This window comes from Elephas maximus, chromosome 23 (assembly GCF_024166365.1).
Source record: "Elephas maximus indicus isolate mEleMax1 chromosome 23, mEleMax1 primary haplotype, whole genome shotgun sequence".
NCBI lineage: Eukaryota > Metazoa > Chordata > Mammalia > Proboscidea > Elephantidae > Elephas > Elephas maximus.
In genome coordinates, this window is record NC_064841.1 from 61,042,666 (window position 1) to 61,065,994 (window position 23,329).

At 41.6% G+C, this 23,329-nt stretch overlaps 1 protein-coding gene across 1 annotated transcript; it reads left to right on the forward strand.

Moving 5' to 3' along the window:
- Positions 1–666: 666 nt before the first annotated feature.
- On the forward strand, positions 667–20,798 carry POMP (proteasome maturation protein). Its single transcript, XM_049867346.1, has 6 exons — positions 667–866; positions 3,782–3,879; positions 5,572–5,632; positions 9,673–9,774; positions 15,453–15,546; positions 20,292–20,798. The coding sequence occupies exons 1-6, from the start codon at positions 864–866 to the stop codon at positions 20,357–20,359; spliced, it is 426 nt and encodes a 141-aa protein (XP_049723303.1). The 5' UTR covers positions 667–863; the 3' UTR covers positions 20,360–20,798.
- Positions 20,799–23,329: the final 2,531 nt, after the last annotated feature.

A 23,329-nucleotide genomic window follows, 5' to 3' on the forward strand; every position in this document is an offset into this window, starting at 1 on the left:
GTGCTGAAATCGAGTCTATGGACACCTACCAACATCATCTATTTGGGAAGCAATACAGCACAAGGGTTACAACCACCAAGGGCTCAGGCTGGGTCCTTGAGCATATTTAACTTGTTTCGGTTTCCCACCTGTAAAATTGGGTTAATACCAATATCCCAAAGATACTATAATAAAATATAAATAACAAAACATGTAAGCAAGACTTCAATAAATGTCAAAAGTATCACATTTAAATACTTGCTTTATTAGTTGTTATTTGTCCCTCTAAGTTCCCCGCTCCTCTAGCCCGGGGACCATCGGCCTGGTTTATCTCTGTACTCTTGGCCTCTGTAGAGGGTCCTGAACACAGTACATGATTAAAAAAAAAATCGTCAAAACCCTGGGTCCCACTTTTGCCTTAAGAGCTGAACGACCTCAGGCAGATCACTCAACCTACCTAGGCCTCGTTTACCCTTTTGCAAAACGGGAATGGCAATATCGACCTCAGGAGTTTTGTATCAAATAAGGCGATGCAGCCACGAAACCCCATGCATCACATCTTAAAATGCTGTACAAATGCTGGATGTTTGCTACCAATAAATCTGGGGCCCGCGTCTTCCCTCCCCTCCGGCACGCCTCGCCCCGACCCTGTCCTCGCCCAGCCCACACCCTCACTGCGCCCTTGGCCCCAGGTCCCTCGGGACTCCAAGCGTGGGAGCCCCGGCCCCGCGAGTCTCCCTCCAAGCGCCCCTCGCCCTCCTTCCTTCCTCGCCCGGACGGACGCACTTCCGGCGGATGTGGGGGCAGCCCCCGGAAACGGAAGTGAGCGGCGGGGCCGGCCGAGGGAAACGGGGCCGAGAGGCGGTGCGGCGAGCGGGCTGAAGATGGTGAGTGAGTTCCCGCGCGGCCCGGTTCCCGGCGGCTCGGACCGTGGCCCAGGCAGGCCCCGGCGGCCGCTTCCCGGCCCGACCTCCGGCGGCGGCAGCGGGACGAGGCCGGCCTCGGGCGCCATGATCTGTCGAGTCACGGGGTGGGGGATGGTGGCGGCTGTCGTCTGTGCTGGGCTCCGGTGCTGCTCCCGCGAAGGGCGGTTCGGCTTCCTGCTCTTCTCTCCGTTGGCGCTCCCCCATCTCTGATTCCTTCAGCAGGCCCAGGCCCCTTCCCCGTGGGCGGCGCGGAGCCCACAGTGCCCTGTCCTGTAGAGGCGCGCCGCCGCCTAGCTGTCCCCGAGGGGAGAAGCTGTGGGAGCTAGGAGTGCGCCACCTCCTCGCTCTCCCTGGCCCCCAGCCCTGCTGAGCGGCGGGCATGGGCGGCGAGGCCTTCGGTGTGAGTGAGCGTTTGGGGACTGCCTTGATAACCAGCCCACAACTACAGGCCGCGTTTGTGACTCTTGTGTTCTGGGTTGGCACTACGCCGGGCATGGTTCCTGGTGTTTGAAGGAAAAAGTGCACAGTTGCTCCCCTCTGTTGTCGGTATTGTTAGTGCGTCTCTCTCTCTCTTTTTCTTTTTAACTTGAAACAAAAAGGACAATCTAAGAGACTTAAAAATTGTGACGTTTGGGAAAGACTCCTGGATCACAATTGCCACTGACTCATACCGGCACTGGTAGTCCATCCAAATCTAGAAGGTTTTGGCTGGTAAATACTGCCAGTCATTGTAAAGAAGTGTCACAAACACCCTCAGATGTGACTAATGCTACTAGGTTTTCATAGCTGCTTTTTTCCCTGCAATTTTAGTAGAAACATTAAGTGCCGATCCTGATATTTTACAGAGGGACGTTGGACGAGTGATGATCACGTTAGAACCCAGAGATCAGAATTCTTTTCTTTGTGCAGGGAAGAAACTTTTCTTCTGTCACTTTAACAGTGAACGAGTGTGTCAGGAGGAGGGTGTTCACAGAGAAAAGTAACAGGAGATATATTTGAAAACGTACAATCAGAACTTTCATCCTGGAAGGAGCTCAGCTGCCTGGTACAGATGAGTTAACAGGCCCAGAGAGGTTGCATGACTGACCCGCAGTCACATAGTGGGTTAGTGACAGTTGACGCTAGATTCCACCATGACTTGTGTGCAGGGAAGTTGAACCTGTTGTGAAGCTCCCTGAGTTCCAGGCTAAGAACTGGAACCAGATATTGATGAACCAGCGAAAAGTCTTTTGGCAGCTTTGGTTGCGGGAGGTTGTATGCTTTAGGAAAACCTTGATATGCAGGATTGGAAAATGGAAGCATGTAGAGGCCGCAGAACACAGGAGAGTGCTGCCGAGAGCCTGGACGAGGGAGGCAGATTGAAGAAACACTGGGCAGGATAACATACCTGACTGAATAAAATACACAAATACGTTAAGAGATGAATGAAAAAAAACAAACAAACTGGTTTCTCAGGATAGAAAGTTTCTCCTAGAATACTGCAGTGAAGCCGGGACCCGTGTAAGGTGAAAACCTGTCAGAGAAGGAAAATGCACATATTTTCCTTTAAAATGAGCAGTAGAAAAACTGTAAGACTGCACCCTGTCAAAGGCCGAAAACTTGTGAGATCCGGAAAAACAAGGCAGGTAGCACGGGCTTTCACTATAGAGGACTTGATACTAAATTACCTGCAGGCTGTTTTACCTTTTTCTGCAGAATTGCAGGTACATTGTATTTGAAAGAGAAGCTCCTTGGCATAGTGGATACAGCTTCCGCTGCTAACTGAAAGGTCCACCAGCCCACTCCGTGGGAGAAAGATGTGGCCATCTGCTTCCATAAAGATTTACAGCTTTTGGAACTGCAGGGCAGTTCTGCTCTGTCTTGTAGGGTTACTGAGTCGGAACTGACTCGATGGCACTAAATCCAAATCCGGCTTTTGGTTTGTATTTGAACAAGTGATTTAAAGTCAGTGTCTTGTACTTTACCTCTCGTAGCACTTATCACATTTTATTTGCTTGTTGAACATTTCTTCATTAGACTAAACCGTAGGAGGTAGACCCGTATCTTCAGCACCAGAGTACCTGATACGTAAGTGCGTAATATCTGTCGATTGAAAGTTTCATAGTGTAAACATGTAGGGTGTACAGTACCTCAGTACCAAATGCACTGAGTCTTGTTTTCTATATTATCCTGATTAAATACCTTTTTTTTTTTTTTATAGTGGTGTCCTCCTCTAAACGTCTCTTTTTTCCTTAGCTTCTGTAACCACTCTCTTCTAGCTATCCCGTCACTTCTCAGTCCCTATTTCTGTGTTCTTCCTGGTCCTTAAGGAGCAATAGTCCCTAGGATTCTTTTTTAGCTTTCATCATTCTGTGCTAATCATTCTCCATAGACTACCTAATGGAGGGGCTTTCTACTGAAAGCCGATCTGATCATGCTATAACCCTTCAGAGGCTTGCTGTAGCTTTAGAATAAAACCCAAGTGTCTTTGCATGTAAGGCTTTTCAGTTTTTCATCTTGCCGGCCTTTACTTCCGCCTTTCTTAATGCTGTATTTAGCAAGTCATGTTCAATTACAGCTTGTTCACTTATACTTTCATCCCTTCCCATACGTTCTTTCTGTTTCCCTGGAATGTCTTTTGACCTGAGAGCATTCTGAGATCAGCTCAGCAGTCTTTCCCACCTCCACCTCCAGACTTAGGCTTACCTATTGTCCCCTGTATGTCCCTCTACCGTAATGCTTAAGGCTCGTAATTGTCTAGACTCTGGGCTCTTGGATGGCAGAAACCGTATCTTCTCTCTTTCTCTCCAGCGTTTAAACTGCTTTTTTACGTAGGCATTCCATGTGTTTTTTTTTTTGAATGAGTGAATGATTTAATAGTGTCTTTTGTGTTGTAGAATTCCAGAGGACTTGGATCTCAGCTAAAAGACAGTATCCCAGTTACTGAACTTTCAGCGAGTGGACCTTTTGAGAGTCACGATCTTCTTCGGAAAGGGTATCTGGGGGAGTTGTGGCAATGACTTTGTTACAGTAAAATGTTTTTTTCTTTTTTCTTTCTGATATTCCTTAAATATTTTGACATGCTATAAAGGTATATTTAATTTGGGAGCTATTAAGTAATACACCTTAGACCTGGGGGAGAGGTGGGGAGGGTGCTTAGGTATTTTCTGTAGTGGCAGAAGCATCTTACTGGAGTGGTGAGCTCCCAGTAGGGCAGCCCGGGAGATGGTGCCTAGTGGTGTGATGGGAGGGGATTCTTCTTTTTGCTCCTGGTAACTTGGGAAGCGATCGGCCTCCTACCTTAGTAACTGTTCCAGTAATCACCTTTCTTTGAGCAGTCAAGAGCATGGACTCTGAACTCAGGCTGCCTGGGTTTGAATCCTGGCTCTGCTGTTTACTATGCCTTTGGGCAAGTTATTTAATTGTTCTTTGCCTCAGTAGTTTAATTTATAAAATAGGACCAGTAATAGTATTACTTCATTTTGAGGAGTAGACAAGTCAAAATGTGAAAAAAGAGCAGTACCTCAATGTTAGCACTGAACGTGAGCTGCTCTTACTGTTTTTCTTTTCCAGCTTCACATGCAGTTATGCCCTGTCTCTCGCTTTCCTTTATGTTCCTATATGTTTAGGTCTTAGTTTATGGTACTAGTCCTTTCTCTTGGCAGGCCGCTTTTCTGCTTAAATAAGGATAATACCTTTCTCCCTATAAATATTTTATGCTTTGAATTTCTAATCTGATTTTAGGGTGCTGATTCTTATTATGATGGTATTCTTATTAAAATAGCATTGTAATGCTGCTTTCTGGGGACAGACATGATGCCTCATTACGGACTTTCTATTTTGTATTGAAAGAGGTACAACATATAGCCTTTGGAATTAGAGATACAATTTGATTTATAGTGTTACCGCATTCATAGGCTAGCTAGTAACTCAGTCCTGATGATTTTTCCCCCTTGAAATTCTCCTTTCTGTACCTAGTTAGACTGAGATTGCCATGAGCAAGACCATTTTCAAATTCCATGTCCAGAGTAGTGCTCTATATAAAGACAGTATTCAATAAACAATTGTTGCAGAATTTTCTACAGTTTCTTTCAGCTCTGAGCTCCTGGTTTGCAGAAGATGGTCACCTTTATCTACGAGTGATAGAAACTGGTGGCATGGTTCCAACTGTGCATCGCCTAACAGTACTTTACACATAGTAGCTGTTCAGTAAATGCTAAATGTATTTGCTCAACGTGTGTTTAATATTAAAGATAACATTAAATACGCATTAGACCAGGAGGGAAGAGACTTATGTAGTTTTATATAGTGCAAGAAGCAGCTCATCAGAGTAATAGGAATAAATGTGCACTTCCGAACTTTCTCCTAGATTATGGGGCATCATTTAGAACCACTGTTTGGAGGGCTCTCCCTAGTGAATGGAAGTCTTTGACCATAAGTATCTATAGTAGATTTTTAAAAATTATTGTGTAGTAAATTTTCCCTTTTCGGGAGGGTGGGGTGTTCAGCTCGGTGGATTTTAACACGTGTAGGCACCTATAACCCCAGCATAACCAGGATACAGAACAATTTCATCACCCCACAAAGCCCCTTGGCTTTCCTGTTATGCTCACACCCATGATAGATGTAGTTTTGAGCTTTTGGTGTTGAGTCACATTTAACCTCCCTTTTAAATGTTTATTTTCAGTTTTTCTTGTGTGAAAAATGAACTGTTGCCCAGTCATCCTCTTGAATTATCAGAAAAAAATGTAAGTATATTATTAAGTTCCTGTGTCTTTTATTTTTATCCTCTAGTGGGAAAATACTTTTAGTAGTGCTTAATTTGTGCTTTCAATTTTATTAAAACACTTCTAGTGCTAAGGATCACTCTGTCCTGTAGGGTGACTGAGTTGAAATCGACTTGATGGCAATGGGTAGTGCTAAGGATAATGACCATGAAGAATGTGAGTGAAGCCTTGTTTACAGTGTCTGTCTTCTAAGGGTGGACTTTTGAACTATTGTACTGCTTCGCCAAAGTTCCCTTTCCACACGTTTCTCCTCCTGTTCTTTTTAATATACATCTCTAAAGATCAGTTCACCTCTCTCTATTTTTCATTCGAGGCTCTTGTTTTTTTTACCATATTCCCACCCTGTCATTTTGCTGTTGACCTCTGAGTCCACAACTTTAGCCCTGACCTCTTTCTCGGGCCCCACATCTTTAAGTTACTGAGGGCACACCCAGTTGCTAGGTGTGTTGGGTACACAGATGAAGATAACACAGTCCGCATCCTTAAGGGGCTTAATATATAAAGGGGAAGACAGACAGTGAATAGGTACTTCATAAAGTGCTGTTTGACTCAGAAGTTGATGTCCCAGATTGTAGAGTTAAAAGTGTATGAATGTTATTATAAAACCATTGTTGATCACATTTGAGAAATAATAGGGGAAGTGAAAATTACCTGTAGACTGAAGATGAAGAAATATTCCTCTTTTCTAAACATTTAACTAAAAACGGATTGGCTATGGAAACATAGAATCTTGGCACTCTTCTTCAGTGGACTATTAAGTCTACTGTGGGAGTTTAGTAAAGTAAGCTGTGTACTAAAAAAAAAAAAAAAAAAAAAAATTTTTTTTTTTTTAATGTACAGCAGCAATTAAATGAACTTATACAAATCTTAATTCACTCTTATTAAATTACTAGATAGATAGATCAAGAGATATTATTTGACAAAAGATAATCTTGAAGATAAGATGGTAGACTATGGGCTGAGTGGAAGTACTGTTGGGTAAATTATTTGTGATTGATAACTGTTCCGGAGAGTGTTGATTAATAGTTTAGAGGGAGTATTTTAGTAGGGTATTTTGGGCCTCTACTTACGTCTATCCTGTTAAGTGTTTTTTCAAAGACTGAGGAAAACAATAGAAAGCATGTAAATTAGGTTTTGGGAAGAAAACAGCCGGTAAAGATAGCCAGTTTTGACGAATAAGTGAGTACACCACAGATGACTCAGTAGACCACATAGCTAGGTCAAAGCTTCAAGAAAAACATTTATGTGGGTGAACATGGAGTTCTGCATACAGGTTCGGGAAATGAATGAGCACACACTCAGGTTCGTAAACCTGACTCGCTGCCTAAAACTTAAAGATTTTAATTGACTGTATTCTCAGTAAAAACCAGCAGATTATATTGGCTATTAAGAAGAAGAGTTAATGTAATCTTGGGCTTTATTAATAAAAAGGTGAAGCCTAGTCAAGGGAGATTATTAGAGTCTCACTTTCCTGTGTATTAGTCTGGCCGTTAGATTTGGAATATTGTTTCAGTTCACAGCAATATAAGTTAAGAAAAACTTTGACAAATCTGAGTGAGAGTGGCCAGGATGGTGAGTAGTAAACATTCCATGTAACTTTTTTTGAGGTAATTAAAAAAAAATTTTTGTTGCACTTATTATGTATTATTGGTCTTTTAGCATGGGTTGTGTAGTTGAACTACACAGGCTTAAATAAACTTCAGCAAGTTGCTTTCATCTCTTTCTCTTAATTTCCTCATCTGTAAAACAGAGTTGGTAATAAGACATCTTCATAGAACTGTTGAGAAGTTTCGTTGAGGTAAAGCATCTGAAGCCCTTGGCATGTTGCTGGCTATAGTTTAGCTCTCCGTGGTTGGAAGCTGCAGAAGTAATTTGATGGAGGGTGACCATCACCATCTGTACCATAATTCCCGAATATGTAATTTTTGTCCCCCCACTCGGAACATTTGGCAATGCCTGAAGACATTTTTGCTTGTCCCAGCTGAGAGAAGGGGGCTGCCTACTGGCATTTATTGGGTAGAGGCAAGGGTTGCTGCTAAAACATTCTGCAGTGCACAGGACAGCATTGCCACCCCAAACAAGGAATTATCTGGCCCAAGATGTCAGTAGTGCTAAAGGTTGAGAAACCTTGGTCTGTATGTAATGCCCTCCCAACTAGATTATAACTTCCAGGGTAGACACACAGAGCCTAATTTTGCATATGGTTGCTGATATTGAATATATGTTGGTTGGTAATTGCAGTTTAATGTCATGTGACAAGGCGGGTGTATTCATCAAAAGTTATCTAAGGGGAATTTTTCTATATAAAATAATATGTACTTATCATTAGGATAATTAGATATTTAAAGGACACCCCTAAATTAAGACTTCAGATCATATATACATAATAAAATGTTGCAGATTTTCCCTAAGGACATTTGTCACATTTTTTCTCAGTCAAGTAAAGTAATTATTTTAAATTAAATACTGATAGACACTTTACCTGCAAACCTCATATATGTAGCCTCCAGGTCATGTCCCTCAGAAAGCACTTATCCCTCAGATTTTTGATCAAAATGATCTCCTTGCTGGCTGTTAGAGAAAACCTTATCAAGAGAATAGAGCCCACTGCCGTCAAGTTGACTCCAACTCATAGTGACCCTATGGGAGAGAGTAGAACTGCCCCGTAGGGTTTCCAAGGCCGTAATCTTTATGGAAGGAGACTGCCACGTCTTTCTCCCAAGGAACAGTTGGTGGGTTAGCAGCTGAGCACTTAACCACTGCTCCAGCAGGGCTCCTCTAAGAGAGCATAGTATAATAAAAAGTGATGCCAGGAGACCACTTACATCATTATAGTTAGTGTAGCTTAAACAGATCTGACAGTCTCTGCATATTAAATTCCCTGTGCTATAGGGCATTTTGGGAAATGGTTTTAGAATCATGAGTCACTAACCTTTAGTTTTGCCTGAAGTATATTGTGATCAAAGTTTCTTAATTATCAGTGCTTAGCAGAAGTAGAAGTGTGACTCCAGACAAACAATGCTGATTAGTACCCACCACAAACTGGATAGACTTCAGAGCTTGGGTTTTTTTTTTTTCCTCCTGAATCAATGACCAGAGAACATTGGCATTTAATTAACAGGGTGGTATAATGGTCTGATTATTTCTTTTACAAAATCCTTTGAAATAGTATACTCTGATACTCAAATTCACCGTTAATTTTTTGTCACTATAGATAGCTTTTTCTGGGTTTTAAATTAAACCTGTTCTTTGCCACCTTGGCAGTACTTCAAAAGCACCAAAATTAGAATTCCAAAGAAATTAGAATTCCAGAAAAACCATTGAGTCATTTTCTAGCTGAATAGTGACCCTATTGAACAGAGTAGAGCTGCCCCATAGGGTTTCCAAGGAATGGCTGGTACATTCGAACTCTTGACCTTTTGGTTAGCATCTGAGCTCTTAACCACTGTACTGCCAGGGCTCCATGAAATTAGGATTATGCTTTATGAATATACTTTTGTAATATGAAAATAATAAGGAGCCCTGTTGGTATACTGTTTAAGTGCTAACTGAAAGGTTGGCAATTTGAACCACCCAGCAGCTCTTCAGACGAAAGACCTCAGAAGAAAACTCCTTCTGTAAAGACCACAGCCAGGAAAATCCTGTGGGGCAGTTCTACTCTGTCCTGGAAGGTTGCTCATGAGTCGGAATCACACACAGCACTCAATATGAAAAATATTGGCACGCAACAATGCAGCAATATGAGAAATATTCCTTACTTCATTAATTCTGTAAATTCCAATTTTAAGTGGACATTTTATCCTGGTGAAGTACACTTGCATACTAGATGAAATAGACATGTATGTTTCAAAATTTATTAGGAGAAATTAGTAAAAGTGTTTTGTTTTATTCTTTTGGACATCGGAGTCGTTGATCTAAGTGTACATTACGTATGTATCAGTGGGAACTGTTTTGAAAGGGAAATGTGGAGTGTAACATTTTTCCATTGTCCTCTTTTGTAGTTCCAGCTCAACCAAGATAAAATGAATTTTTCCACCCTGAGAAACATCCAGGGTCTGTTTGCTCCACTAAAATTGCAGATGGAATTCAAGGCGGTGCAGCAGGTGAGTCTGGATCGCAGCTGTGTCTACATCCACGTGTGTGTTGATGGCAATTGGAAGACTCTTAGATTTTCATGACAGCTGTTTGAAACTTTCTTTACCTTTCCTGCTCTTCCATGACCTAAGTCTACTTCCCCCTTTTTCGCATGTGACCTTGATTCCTACTTCATGCAGAAAAAAGGCGGCTTTGGATGGAACACTCCTTCAAGTTCTAGGCACAGTGCCTGGAAACTGACCTGTATCTGCCTTCGTGTTTTCTCCTCGTCGGGGGTTACGTTAAATTTGAGATGCCCCTAGGAGTATCCAAGTGAAATATCTAGTAGGCACTTGTATGTAGCTGGGTATACCTGTTCAAGGATAAAATCTTGGATAGTGTCCTTCCAGGGTGTAAGAGCTGTCCCCCTACCTGTGCGTGGGATCTTAGCACATCACACTGTGTCAGGGATCCTTTATCAGCGATATATTCCACAGCCGGCATTTTCAACCTCTCTCTACTTGCACAGTCTTGTCAGCAGCATTTACACATTCGAACCTCTTTTGTCTCTTAAAAATTGTATCAATCCCAAATCCTTTTATAGCAACTTCTCTCTCACTGAGTGTGTGTTGGAAGGTGAGCTGCTGGAAGAAGTCGCCTTCATTTGTGGCGTGTACTCCTTTGGCTCATAGTCACTCGATCCAGTGTTACCTGGTCCCTTCACACCAATGAAACTGCTCCCAAACCGGGTGGACCTGTTTGCCTGCACTTCACTTGCTCTCTGTGGTATTGGGCACGAATTGACACCTTCCTCCCTTGACCTTTACAACACCATGCTTTTCCTGCTGTCATCCTACCTCTCTGCACCCTTATTCTCGGGTGGCTCCGTGTCAGTTCCTCTCCTTTTGTCTGTTTCCTTAAATGTCGGTTTTGTTGGTATCCCATCCCCAGTCCTCTCCTTGTCCAATTATTTCCTATTTAGTCCTATGGATTTAGTTATCATTTATATGCTGATGACTCCCAGGTTATTGCTTATGAGCTGTAGACCTGTAGGCTTCTCTCATTGTGTAAAAATGGCATGGCGGAGGCGCTGGACCTGTTCTAACTTCACAAGGGGGAAGGAGAATCAAGATCAACAGCCTAAGGTAGATTCCTGTGAGGCAGAGGTCAAACATGCCTTGAATCTCCACCGTCTTTACCAACTTTGACACCAAACGTCCCTCCCACGGTACTCTCTACTTCTCTGCTGAGTTCCGTAATTCATTGCAGTGGCCACACAGAACTCACAAACAATACTTGGGATTCTGGGGTTTATTAGGGAAGTAACAGGTTATAATTCAGGCTCAGGAACACTCAAGGATACAGTTCTTCCATCAGGACAGCCTCTTTACAGTTGTGTCTGCAGGCAGGTCTCTGGCCCTTGGCCCCTTGGCCTCTGCCCTGCTCAGGCAAGCGTTACAAAGCTCTTTTAGCTCTGCCGATAATTGCCCGGAGGCATCCCACTCCGCCAGTAAGCCTTGGCCTGAAGATGCTCAGCTCTAGCTCAGTGGATCAGCACACTTACCTCTGCCAAGTGCCTGAAGGCACCCTGTTCCACCAGCAAGCCTCCTGCCTGAAAGCATTCAGCTTTCTCACTCTCTGGGCCAGGGTGTCTCCTGCCAGTCTCCTGGTTCTGCTGCCACCATTTCTCTGCTGCTGCTTCTAGCCATCTTGGGTGTTAACAGCTCTCTCTCTTTCTCTGCCTCTGCCTCTGCCTCTGCCTGTCTCCTGGTTCCAGGAGCTTCTCAGCATAAGGATCCCAGGTCCAAAAAAACATGCTCTACTCCTGGCTCTTCTTTCTTGGTGGTGCTGAGATCCTCTCCTCTCACCTCTACGATGGCTGATTTTAACCATAGCGTGATGGTAAAGCTGACCAGTTCCTTCGTTAGGGTTCCATAGGACTTATTTGCATGGTCCCACCCCTACACGGGTGCCATGAACTTTATTTGCATTTTTATTATTATCAAGCTGTCCAATCCCCTTGGTGGGCCACAGGTACCTTATTTGTATAGTCCTGCCCAGCTGGGTGTTAACAAGACCATGGTGAGAAAGGCCCTGTAAAAGCGATCCGTCCTACTACAGATTGCTTGTCCCACAGGTACTTTCATTTTCACATATGTAAGTACAAAATAACTTGTTCATCTTCACATACTACTTATCATCTGTGAATAGCTTTCTGCCTAAGATGGAATTGTAGCATTAGCCTTGGTTATTCCCCTTACCTGGTACCTCATCCCCAACCACAATCCCCTGGCCTCAGCATCCACTCAGTCACCTAATCTTCTCACTTGCCTGCGTTCCGTTTTCATCACCATTGCCACTGTGTTGGTTTTGACCACTGTCAGGCTTCATCCGGATGATTAAAACAGCCTTGTTGCCGCTCTGCTCTGTTGTACACATTTCAGCCAGAACAATCTTTGTAAAACACAGGAATGACCATGCTGCTTCCTTCACAGCAGCCTTTCAGTGTCTCACTTGGTACTGTCGAAATAAAACCCATCTCCCTAGCGTGGCTCTGTTCATGAGCTGGCTGCCGTTTGTTCTGCTCCATACTCCTGTTTTCCTAAATTACTTGCAGTTTCTGGACGGCGTTCTCCCACCTTTTAGCTTTTGCACGTAGCCTTCCTACTAGTGTGAATCCCCTACTCTCACCTGGCCAGAATTATGCATATTTCAGTAAATTTATTAATACCATCAATTGGATGGGCTAAGTCATTCTGGAAACTGCTTTCAGTACCCTTTTCCGAGAATAAAGCTCTAAAAAGAACATGGCTTTAAGTCAGAATAACCTGGACTTGAATCTTGGCTCCAGTTCCTACTAGACTTTAGAACTTAAACATGTTAGACCTTTCTGAAGTTGCGATTTTTTGTGTGTTTGCTTTTAATGTGAAATGAACATTGCAGTGAGAACAATGTAGGGCTGTTAGAATTACTGTGAAAGTTAAATGAAAAAATGTATGTTTGGTAAAGAATTACTAGCGTTTCTAGTCTCCTGTCTGTTACTCAGATTCCAACTACATACTGCTCGAAATTTGAGCCTAAACTTAAACCGTTACTCCAAAAATCTTTGCCCAGAATCCTGACCCTTTTTGCCTGTTGCCTGACCTCCCTGTGTTTTTCGAATTCTTGCTTGACAAGATGTATCACAACTGCCTGCTTTTGATACCTTCTCTGGACCGTTGCTCTGATTTCACTGTACCTTCCAGCCCTGTTGCTATTTCTGGTTTCACTTACAGGCTCCTATTTCTGTTTCTTCCTCTTCCTCTAGCCTCCCCACCCCGTGCTTTTTTTAAGCCTTGACAATCCAGAGAAAATTTTTCCACAGTAAAGATTTAAATAACCCTACAGGCCACTCATAATTGGAAATAAGATCTTTAGTCTGGATATATTCTGGGGAGAAAAATATTAACGTACCTGCCTCCTTAGTGTCTAAAGGTATGAGTATTTTAAAATACTAGCGTCATCAAGTTATTGACCACCTGTTACTCTTTTGGTACTCTTCTGTTGATATCCAAAATTACCTGCATTGATTATAATTGCTGGATTACTAACAAAGAACAGAACAATGGAAAATTTGGTTTCGCTACATTGAAGTTTGTCGCGTGCCAGCTATGTGCCAGTCACTGTGTTGAGTGCATTCTTTTCCTCACACTGTGTACTACGTTACTCAGAGGTGGTGGTGTTCCCGTTTCACAGATGAGGGAATCGACAGGGAGATGGGTCAGAGCCGTATGATTGGTTAAGTGGTAAAGTCAGAATTTGAATCCAGGTCTGTCTGTCTGCACAGCTTGTGCTTTCTCCACCATGTTTAGGTGCCGTTCTATAGCTTTGCATGGAATGATGTGTTTCCAACACCCCCAACCCCCCTGCGAAAGATTTACATTAATATGTTGTGAAAACGGCACGGGGGCAGTGTCTGAGCTCCTCTAAATCCACAAGGGAGGAGGAGAATCAAGATCAACAGCCCAAGGCTGATCCCTACGAGGCAACGGTCAGACAAGCCTCCTCTCTCCTCCATCTTTACCAATTCTGATGCCAGCTGTCCCTCCCACGGCACTCTCTACTTCTCTGCTGAGTTTGATAATTCATTGCAACGACCACACGGAACTCACAGACCATACTCACAATTAGAGGGTTTATTAGGGAAGTAGCAGGTTACAGTTGGGGCTCAGGAGCACTCAGGATACAGTTCTTTCATTAGAACAGCCTTTCCCCGGCCATGCTCGCAGCCATGCCTCTCCCTGGCCTGTAGTCTCTGCCTGTAGGCACCAAGCTTTCTTGCTCTATGGGTTGGGAAGCCTACTGCACCATCTCCTGCAGGTCTCTGTTGCGCGTCTCTCCTGCCAGTCTCTCCTTCCTTGGTGGTGGTTTCTTCTCTTTCCCACCTCTGTGGTATCTCATTTGAAGCTCGGCAGGGTGGCAGAACTGACCAGTCCCTTTGGTGAGCCTATCACACAGTCCTGTGCAGTCACCTGGGTGGAAGTTACAAGACCATGGCTAGAAAGGTCACACACAAAAGTGATCTGTCATACTGCATGTGTATGTAATACCTGGAAAAAAAGAAATAACAGTTCAGAATGGCATTGTGTTTTTAAAAGTCCCCACAAGTGATTCCGATCTGTGTTTCTGATTACTGTGCCTGTTTTAAACAGTCATACCTCACATTCGTAGATAGTACAAAATAACATACAAAATGAAGTACTGTATTTTCCTCAAGTAACGCGCATTATACGTGCACAAATCCCTCCCCCACGTTATTTTTGTATATATGCTATGCCAACTTTTTTTTACGTGGTGCTGACTTCAGTTAACACTAAGAAGATACTTTTTTTTTTTTAATGTATCTAGACGATCCTGATAAAGTTTTCAAATTCAGCTGTTGAGCTGATGCACTGTAATTATCAAAAGAAACGCATAGTTTCGGTGGTTTATTTTCTGATTATGGGGGACTATCAGACTTGGTCCATGACTTCTTGACTGTGGCTTATACGTTTATTATACAGTTATGATCAAAAGTAACATTTTTGGACTACTTTTATACACATAAGCAGAAGATTAAAGAAAACGAACAGAGTGATAAATTTACCTGTAATACGGGAGAACCGGTGGGAATGAGGCTGAAATTCACCTGTAGAAATGTCACAAGGCATGTATGTGTGTGGGCACGCTATGCCAGAGCCATTTTACTTAACCTTCATCATCTCTGCACATTGTATGTGTAGGCGTGTTAGTGATGAAAAATACAGTAGTCAGTTTACTAAGTAGAATAATATCCTCCCTGAGTTGGAGTCTCTTCAGGACTTTGATCATCCCACGTTTACCTTGGAGCAAGGTGTAGTGTCAGGCCCTGGGAGATGGCATTTCATCAATGGTATATGCTGTGGCAAAGCCTGCAAATATGTGCAAACCGGATGGGAATTGTTAAGTGTTAATAAAAGCTACAATGTGAGTGTCTTTACATACTTTCAAGAAAGTTTGAGGAATTTTTAAAAACTTGGCTTGAGTCTAAAATATTAACTGGCGTTTTTGTCAATTTAACTGGTTAAATTGTAAAATTAATGTTTTACTTGGTTTTGTAAATTTTACAAGAATGAAGAACACGGAATTAAGATTATATATTCTCTGTATATTTGTTTCCTAATCTTGCCCTTTCATCCTTTTCCCAAAGGTTCAACGTCTTCCATTTCTTGCGAGCTCCAACCTTTCGCTGGACATTTTGAGGGGTAATGATGAGACTATTGGTTTTGAAGATGTTCTTAACGGTAAGTATCATTCAGCACCTCTTTCTAGAGACCCCACTGTGTACAGGGCCACAACAGTGAGCAGAACAGACGAAATCCTCGTTGGCACGGAGCCTACAGCCAACGGGATCCGCTTGTGTTTATTCACTGCGATAAGATAAGATGTAATGGTAATAACTGTACTTTAATTGTTTTTAAAAGTGAAGATTGCTTGTGAAATTCAGAAGTTATATTCCTTTAGTCAGTAATGATCATCATTAATTTTACATTCATTTAAAGTTTAATGTGTGGGTCTTATACAGTATTCTGTGTTAGCTAACTCTTAAACAGTGATGATGGCTTTAGTATCCAAGACATTTGTCAGATGTGACTAGTTTTTAAAACAACTAGAACAAATAAAAGTGTTCTTTAGAAAACATCCTCCCCCCACCCCCAAATTTTTTTGTGTTTGGTGGGTAGGAAAGAAAAATCTGTCATTTTGAATAAAATTCCCTGAGTAATATGCTATTTTCTATAAGATAAATGACTTTTAAGTAAGAACAATCCCCACGTCCTCTGTTTTTTCTGGCCCTGAGAAGGTAAACATATACTTCTGACCAGCACTGTCCCTGCTCATTATGCCCCAGCGGTTCAGGAGACACAGAGGAGCCCGACAGGGTTAAATTAGCTTCATTTTGCTTGGTCGCTGATGTCCGATAAGGAAATGATATGGACTTAACAGAAGTCTAGCGAGTCTCCTCTTTGAGAATCTTTCCTGATGGAAGTTTATGAATGCAGGAAAACCTGGGATTCCTAAGCTTTCACCCTGAACTTAGACCTCGTTTAAAGTTAGCAAGCTCATTACCCGCAGCAGCAGCCGCTGTCAGAGTGTCAGCGTTTTCCTTGGTCCCATGTGCCTGGTTCCCACCAGGCAGCAAGAAGAGGGTCAGGTGGTGTCTTAGTTCTTGGTGCCGCTTTAACAGAAACGCAGCAAGTGGGTGACTTAAACAAACAAATGTATTTTCTCGTAGTCAGAAGGCTAGAAGTTGGAATTTAGGGCACCAGTGCTAGGGGAAGGCTTTCTCTCTCTTTTGCCTCTGGGGGAAGGTCCTTGTCTCTTTACAGCTTCTGTTCCTGGGTTCCTTGGTAGTCTTGTCATGTGTACCTTCTCTGTGCTTAATGTGTTCTTTTTACGTCTCAAAGGTGATTGGTTTAAAATATACCCTGCACTGGTAAATCCTCATTAACACAACAGTCGTATTCCCAGATGAGATTGCATCCACAGGTATAGGGATTTACGAGTTACAACACATATTTGGGGGACACAGTTCAATCCACAACAGGTGGCATCTGCATATACAGCGTATTCTGTTACAGGAGAGAAACCCCAAGTTTAAGGCACCTGAATCTTTTATAATAGGCCACAGCCTGTCTGTCCTGTGCTTAGGGGAGACACCATCTCTGGTTTCTGAGATTGGTCATTTTAGAAACATCCTTTCTTCCAAGATACGCAGAATCATGAGAAACCCGTAGAGCATTGTTCCCTAATGTACGTAAGAGCACGTGAAGAAGCCCATCTGGCTGGAATGTTCTGAGGAAAGTGGAGGAGGTGAGGTGGATGCCGGGCAGGGCACAGCTGAGCCAGGGCTGCAGGCCACGAAAAGAAGTGTGGGTTTGACTCAGTGCAGTGGAAAGCCGTTGGTTGGCTGTAAGCAGGGGAGTGCTGTGATGTAATTTCATGTTTATAAAGATCACTGACTATTTTGTGGACATTGTTTCTTATTCACTCTGTATCCCTCTGAGGTAGGTGGGAACTGGGAAGATATCTTGATTAGGTAGGTGGTTTTTCTTAGGACGAGACATTGTTCTGCACTTTGGGTAATTTTCCTCTTGTGGAAACTGTGCCTGCATGATATATGGGTGATTTAGGGCCTTGCATTAGTTGTTCCTTCTGCTTAGATTATCCTTGCCACTTCCCAAATCTCTGCTTAAATGTCACTTCTTCAGAGAGGCCTTCCTTGTGTACCCAGTCTAAAGTAGTCCCCAACACTCTGCCTCCTTACCTTACTTAAACGATGATATTTTTCTTGTTGATTATTTGTTTTTCCCCAACTTAAATATAAGCTTCATGAGAGCTGGGAAGTCCATAGTGCCTACTAAGGTGCTTCACCCACAGAAAATGTTCAGTAAACAATATTATTATGTCCTTCCCTGCAGAAGGACATCACATTTGGTAAAGTAGAGGGTCAGCGGAAAAAGAGGAAGACCCTCAATGAGATGGATTGACAAAGTAGCTGCAATAGTGGGCTCAAGCATAGCAAGAATAGAGAGGATGGCACGGGACTGGGCAGTGTTTTTTTCTGTTGTATGTGTGGTCAGAACCTACTCCACAGCACCTAATAACAACAACAACAGCCGAGGAAGGCACGGCCTGGAGAGGTCACCTAACGTTCCTGAGATCACATGGCTGGGCCCAGGCCTGTAGCCGAGGAAGGCACGGCCTGGAGAGGTCACCTAACGTTCCTGAGATCACATGGCTGGGCCCAGGCCTGCAGACGTCAGCTAACGTACTTGACACTTGTCTTAATGCTGAAAGGAGCCTTTCCTTGACGTTGGTCCCCTCACTGAGTAAACTGAGACCTGTAAGAGGTTCAAGGAGCCCTGGTGACACAGTGGTTAAGGCACTTGGTCACTAACCAAAAGGTCAGTAGCTTGACCCCACTAGCCACTCCTTGGGAGAAAGATGCTGCAGTCTGCTTATGTAAAGATTACAGCTCAGAAAACCCTACGGGGCAGTTCTTCTCTGTCCGTGGGGTCGCTGTTGGTCTGAGTTGACTCAGCAGCACCCAGCAACTACAACAGCAAGAGATGAATTAAGCCAAGCTAGTGGCAGGCCAGGCTCTAGAGCTCCAGTTGTCTGGCTGGCCAGTGCCTTGCTTTTGGGATGTACTGCTTGTCTTCTGACGCAAGTACTGTATTTAATAAGCATATTCTTTATCAGAGAGACTCAAAAGCTTAAAAAAAATTTTTTTAAAGAAAGGTATATAAATGCGTATGTTCTCTATTCAAAGGTATAAAACATTACAGCTAAAACTCAAGTCTCCTCTGGCCACCCCAATCCCATTTATTTCTGTCCCTCACTTCCTAGAGTTGTCTGCGGTTTTTAGCGAGTGGATGTCCTTCCAGGCTGTTTTCTTTGTATCTTCATAAAATTGTATGTAGACCTGGCATTGTTTGGAGGTTTTGAGTTTTCTTACCACAGTTGGTATCATACGGTATGTATCACTGGAGGATGCTTGTATTTTCCTCGCTTCTTCAGTAACACCAGCCTGTGCTGCAGTGAACGCCTTTGCCCATTCCTCTTTGTACTTAGGTACAGACCGTTTTTTTTTTTAAGTTTAACTTTTCAGTGCCTACTGTGGACACAGCAGTTTATTAGTAATTACAGCAATATCAGCTTTTGATGAGGCTGATTTGTTGTGTGACAGGTGTCCAGGGTACTGAATTCTGGACTGATGTGATACAGTAATCTCCAGTCTCTTAAGGCATCCCATGAGGAACATCCAAATTGATTATACTGATGTGTATTACTCTTGGTGGTAGCTGTGGACTAAATGGTGTCCCCCAAAACATGTGTTGTAAATCCTAACCCTTATACTTGTGCTTGTACTGTAATCTCAGTTGGGAATGGATTTTCTTTGTTACATTAAGAGGCCATGTCAGTATGGGGTATGTTTTAAGGTAGTCACCTTAGAGGTATAAAAAGAGCAGATGAAGCATAGCAAAGCAGGCAGAGATGGGGGAAGAGAGATGCCAAGTCATGTGAAGACCATCATGGAGCCAAGGAATAAGGACCTTCCCCCAGAGCAGACAGAATGCTTTCCCCTAGAGCCAACACCCTTAGGAGCTGGCACCCTTAAATCGGACTTCTAGCCGCCTCACTGTGAGAAAATAAAATGCGGTTTGTTAAACTTACCCACTTGTGGTGTTTCTGTTATAGCAGCACTAAGAGACTAAATCAGCAGTCATCATTATAATGTGGATGGTCATTTATGTTTACAAACTGGTTTTAGTTTAATTCATTAGGTTATTGCTCTATTTCTACCCCTATGTTGGGGGTAGGGAGGGGGCTTCATTTGTCTTTAGGGAGCTTAGTGTTTAACAGGAATTTTAAAAGTTGTTTTTATGTGTATTATCACAGTGACAATGAAACTTTTGTCTGATTTATAATTATCAAAACAAGGGAACGATGATTTTTAAGGTTTTCTTGCCCTAGATTTCTGATGCGTGTGTTTGCACATGCATGTGTGTGCAGCAGAGCACAAAACAACACAGATAAAAAGGTTTTGCAAATTAGATTAAGAGATTGCTTCATCTCTTAATTAAAGATTGTTCCTGGAGTTGTCTGGGAAGCCTCTGGAAAACTTAAGAACCTTGAAAAAGGAGAACATTTGCAATCTCTTTTTCATTTTTAAATCACAACCGTATGATAGTATAATTTATATATAGTAGAATGCACCCATTTTAAGTGGACAGGTCTGTGAATTAAAAACAAATGTATACAGCTGTGTAACTGTTAGTCGATCGAGATGGAGAACGCTTTTATCAACCTGGAAAGTGCCCTTGGTCCTTTTACAGTCCCTGCCCTGGCCCCAGGTAGCCACCAATCTGTTTTCTGTCACTTTAGATTAATTTGCCTGCTCTCGATTTTCATGTAAGTGAAACCATTCAATTTGTCCTTTTTTTTTTTTTTTTTTTGAGAGTCTTTAAATGTGTTTGTTTTTCAGATCCATCACAAAGTGAAGTAATGGGAGAACCACACTCGATGGTGGAATATAAGCTTGGTTTACTGTAATACAGTGTGCTGACAATGAGAATAGAGGGGCTGTATCTTATGTAGAACTGTCTTTTTTCTATTATTGGATGTATACAACATTAAAAGTACTGACATACAATAGTTTTTGCCTAAATGGTATCACTGATTATTTGAAATTATTTGGGTCTTTGGTTATGGCTATGTGACAGTTGAAAGCATTAAGGGGAGGTGATTTTAAAATTCCTATTTTATATTAAAACAATCATCTTATATGTCTTTAAGAAAATGTTGCTAATGAATATTATAAAACTGTCCACAGGTTCCATTTAAACCCATTTCTAGGTATTCTGTAAATTTAATTGAGAAAAACCGTTGTCAATATTTGAGTCTGTAACCTTCATAGTAGCATCTTTCAGAAGAAACATTTGTAATTGATTTCAGTGGCAACACTTCAAATTAAATGCAGAAACAGTGTTTATCTTGTTTCTATGTTGTCCATTAATACTCAGTAAGAACAATATTTACTTTTTTTGATAGTTTAGAATCTTTGATTCCTTTAGCCTTAGAAGTTACAAGATCAGAGGTTTTGATTTTGGACTTGTCTTTAAAGTGAAAAAGTAAACAAAGCAACCAGCAGATATAGACTAAACTGTTGTACTTCACAGCTTTAATATCTTAATAAACATGTTTATAATATGTTTATTTAATATATTTGCTAAGTAACACTGTTAAAGAAAAGTAAAACTTATCTTTCCTTGTTCTTACCTTATGTGTTACCAGATGCTTAAATGTTCAGAGATAATTAGAACATTCATACATACATACACTTACGCACCCAAGAGCAATTTCCATAGTAATTTCTTTAAAAATATATTTTTACCGTTGTTCTTCCGTATAAGTTACTCTTTGTGAACCTGGTATATAACAAAGGTTTTTTAATTAAATACATGGAAACAACACCTTGCTCAGAAACTACTGGGTTATAGAAGAAATCAAGGATGGAATAAAGAAATTCATAGAATCAAATGAGAATGAAAACACATCTTACCAGAACCTTTGGGACACAGCAAAAGCAGTATGTAGAGGTAAATTTATAGCAATAAATGCACACATCCAAGAAGAAAAAAAAGGCCAAAATCAAAACATTAACCCTACAACTTGAACAAATAGAAAGCAGCAAAGGAAACCCTCGGACACTAGAAGAAAGGAAATAATAAAGATTAGAGCAGAAGTAAATGAAATAGAGAATAGATAAGCAGTTGAAAGAGTCAACAAAACCAAAAGCCGGTTCTTTGAAAAGATCAACAAAATTGATAAACCATTGGCCAAAGTGACAAAAAAAAAAAAGGATAGGAAGCAAATAACTCAAATAAAAAATGAGATGAGCCATACCAAAACAGGTCCAACTGAAATAAAAAGGATCATAATAGAATACTTTGAAAAATTGTACTCCAGCAAATTTGAAAACCTGGAAGAAGTGGACAAATTTCCAGAAACATATTACACACCTAAACTAATACAAACTGAGGTAGAAAAGCTAAACCCATAACAAAGAAATTGAAGAGGTGATTTAAAAACTTCAAGCAAAAAAAAAAAAAAAGCCCTGGCAGCTTCACTGCAGAGTTCTACCAAACTTTCAGAGAAGAGTTAACACCACTACTACTAAACGTATTTCAAAGCATAGAAAAGGAAGGAATACTCCTGAACTCATTCTATGAAGCTAACATAACCCTGATACCAAAGCTAGGTAAAGACAACACAGAAAAAGAAAATTACAGACCAATATCCCTCATGAACACAAAAATCCTCAATGAAATTCTAGCCATAGAATTCAATAACACATCAAAAAAAAAAAAAATTCATCATGACTAAGTGGGATTCATTCCAGGTGTGCAGGGATGGTTCGGCATTAGAATAACAGTGTAATCCATCACATAAATATAAGAACTCTGATCTTTTTCATTGTTGCAGAAAAGGCATTTGACAAAGTTTAATACCCATTCTTGGTAAAAACTCTAGTAAAATAGGAATAGGAGGGAAACTCCTCAGTAAAATAAACGGCATTTATACAAAAGCAACAGCCAACATCATTCTAAATGGAGAAAATCTGAAAGCATTCCCGTTGAGAACAGGAACTAGGCAAGGATGCCCTTTATCACCACTCTTAATTCAACACTGTGCTGGAAGTCCTAGCCAGATCAATAAGGCAAGAAAAGGAAAGAAAGGGTGTCCAAATGGGGGAAGAAGTAAAAGTATCCATATTTGCAGATGATACGATCTTATACGAAGAAAACCCCAAAGAATCCACAAGAAAACTAAAACTAATAGAAGATTTCAGCGAAGTATCAGGATACAAGATAAATGTACAAAAAAAAAAAAAAACTTCAAAGAGGAAATCACCATTTACAATAGCCCCCAAGAAGATAAAGTACTTAGGAATAAATCTAACTGGAGATGTAAAAGACCTATCAAAGAAAACCACAAGATACTACTGCAAGAAACCAAAAGAGAGTGGAAAAACATGGATAGGAAGACTCAATGTTGTGAAAATGTCAGTTCTACCCATAGTGATCTACAGATATGGTGCAATCCTGATCCAAATTCCAATGGCATTTTTTTAATAAGATGGAAAAACAAATCACCAATTTAGTATGTATGAAAGGGCAAAGGATATGAACAAACACTTTCACCAAAGAAGACATTCAGGTGGCTAACAGATAAGGAGGAAATGCTCACAATCATTAGCCTTTAGAGAAATACCAGTCGAAACTACAATGAGATACCATCTCACCCCAACAAGGCTGACATGAGTCCAAAAACACTAAATGTTATAGAAGCCATGGAGAGACTGGAACACTTATGCACTGTTGATGGGAATGTAAAATGGTACAGCCAAACCATTTTGAAAAACAATTTGGTGCTTCCTTAAAAGGCTAGAAGTAGAAGTACCATATGATCCAGCAGTCTGGCTCCTCGGAATATATCCTAGAGAAATAAAGAGGTGTCACA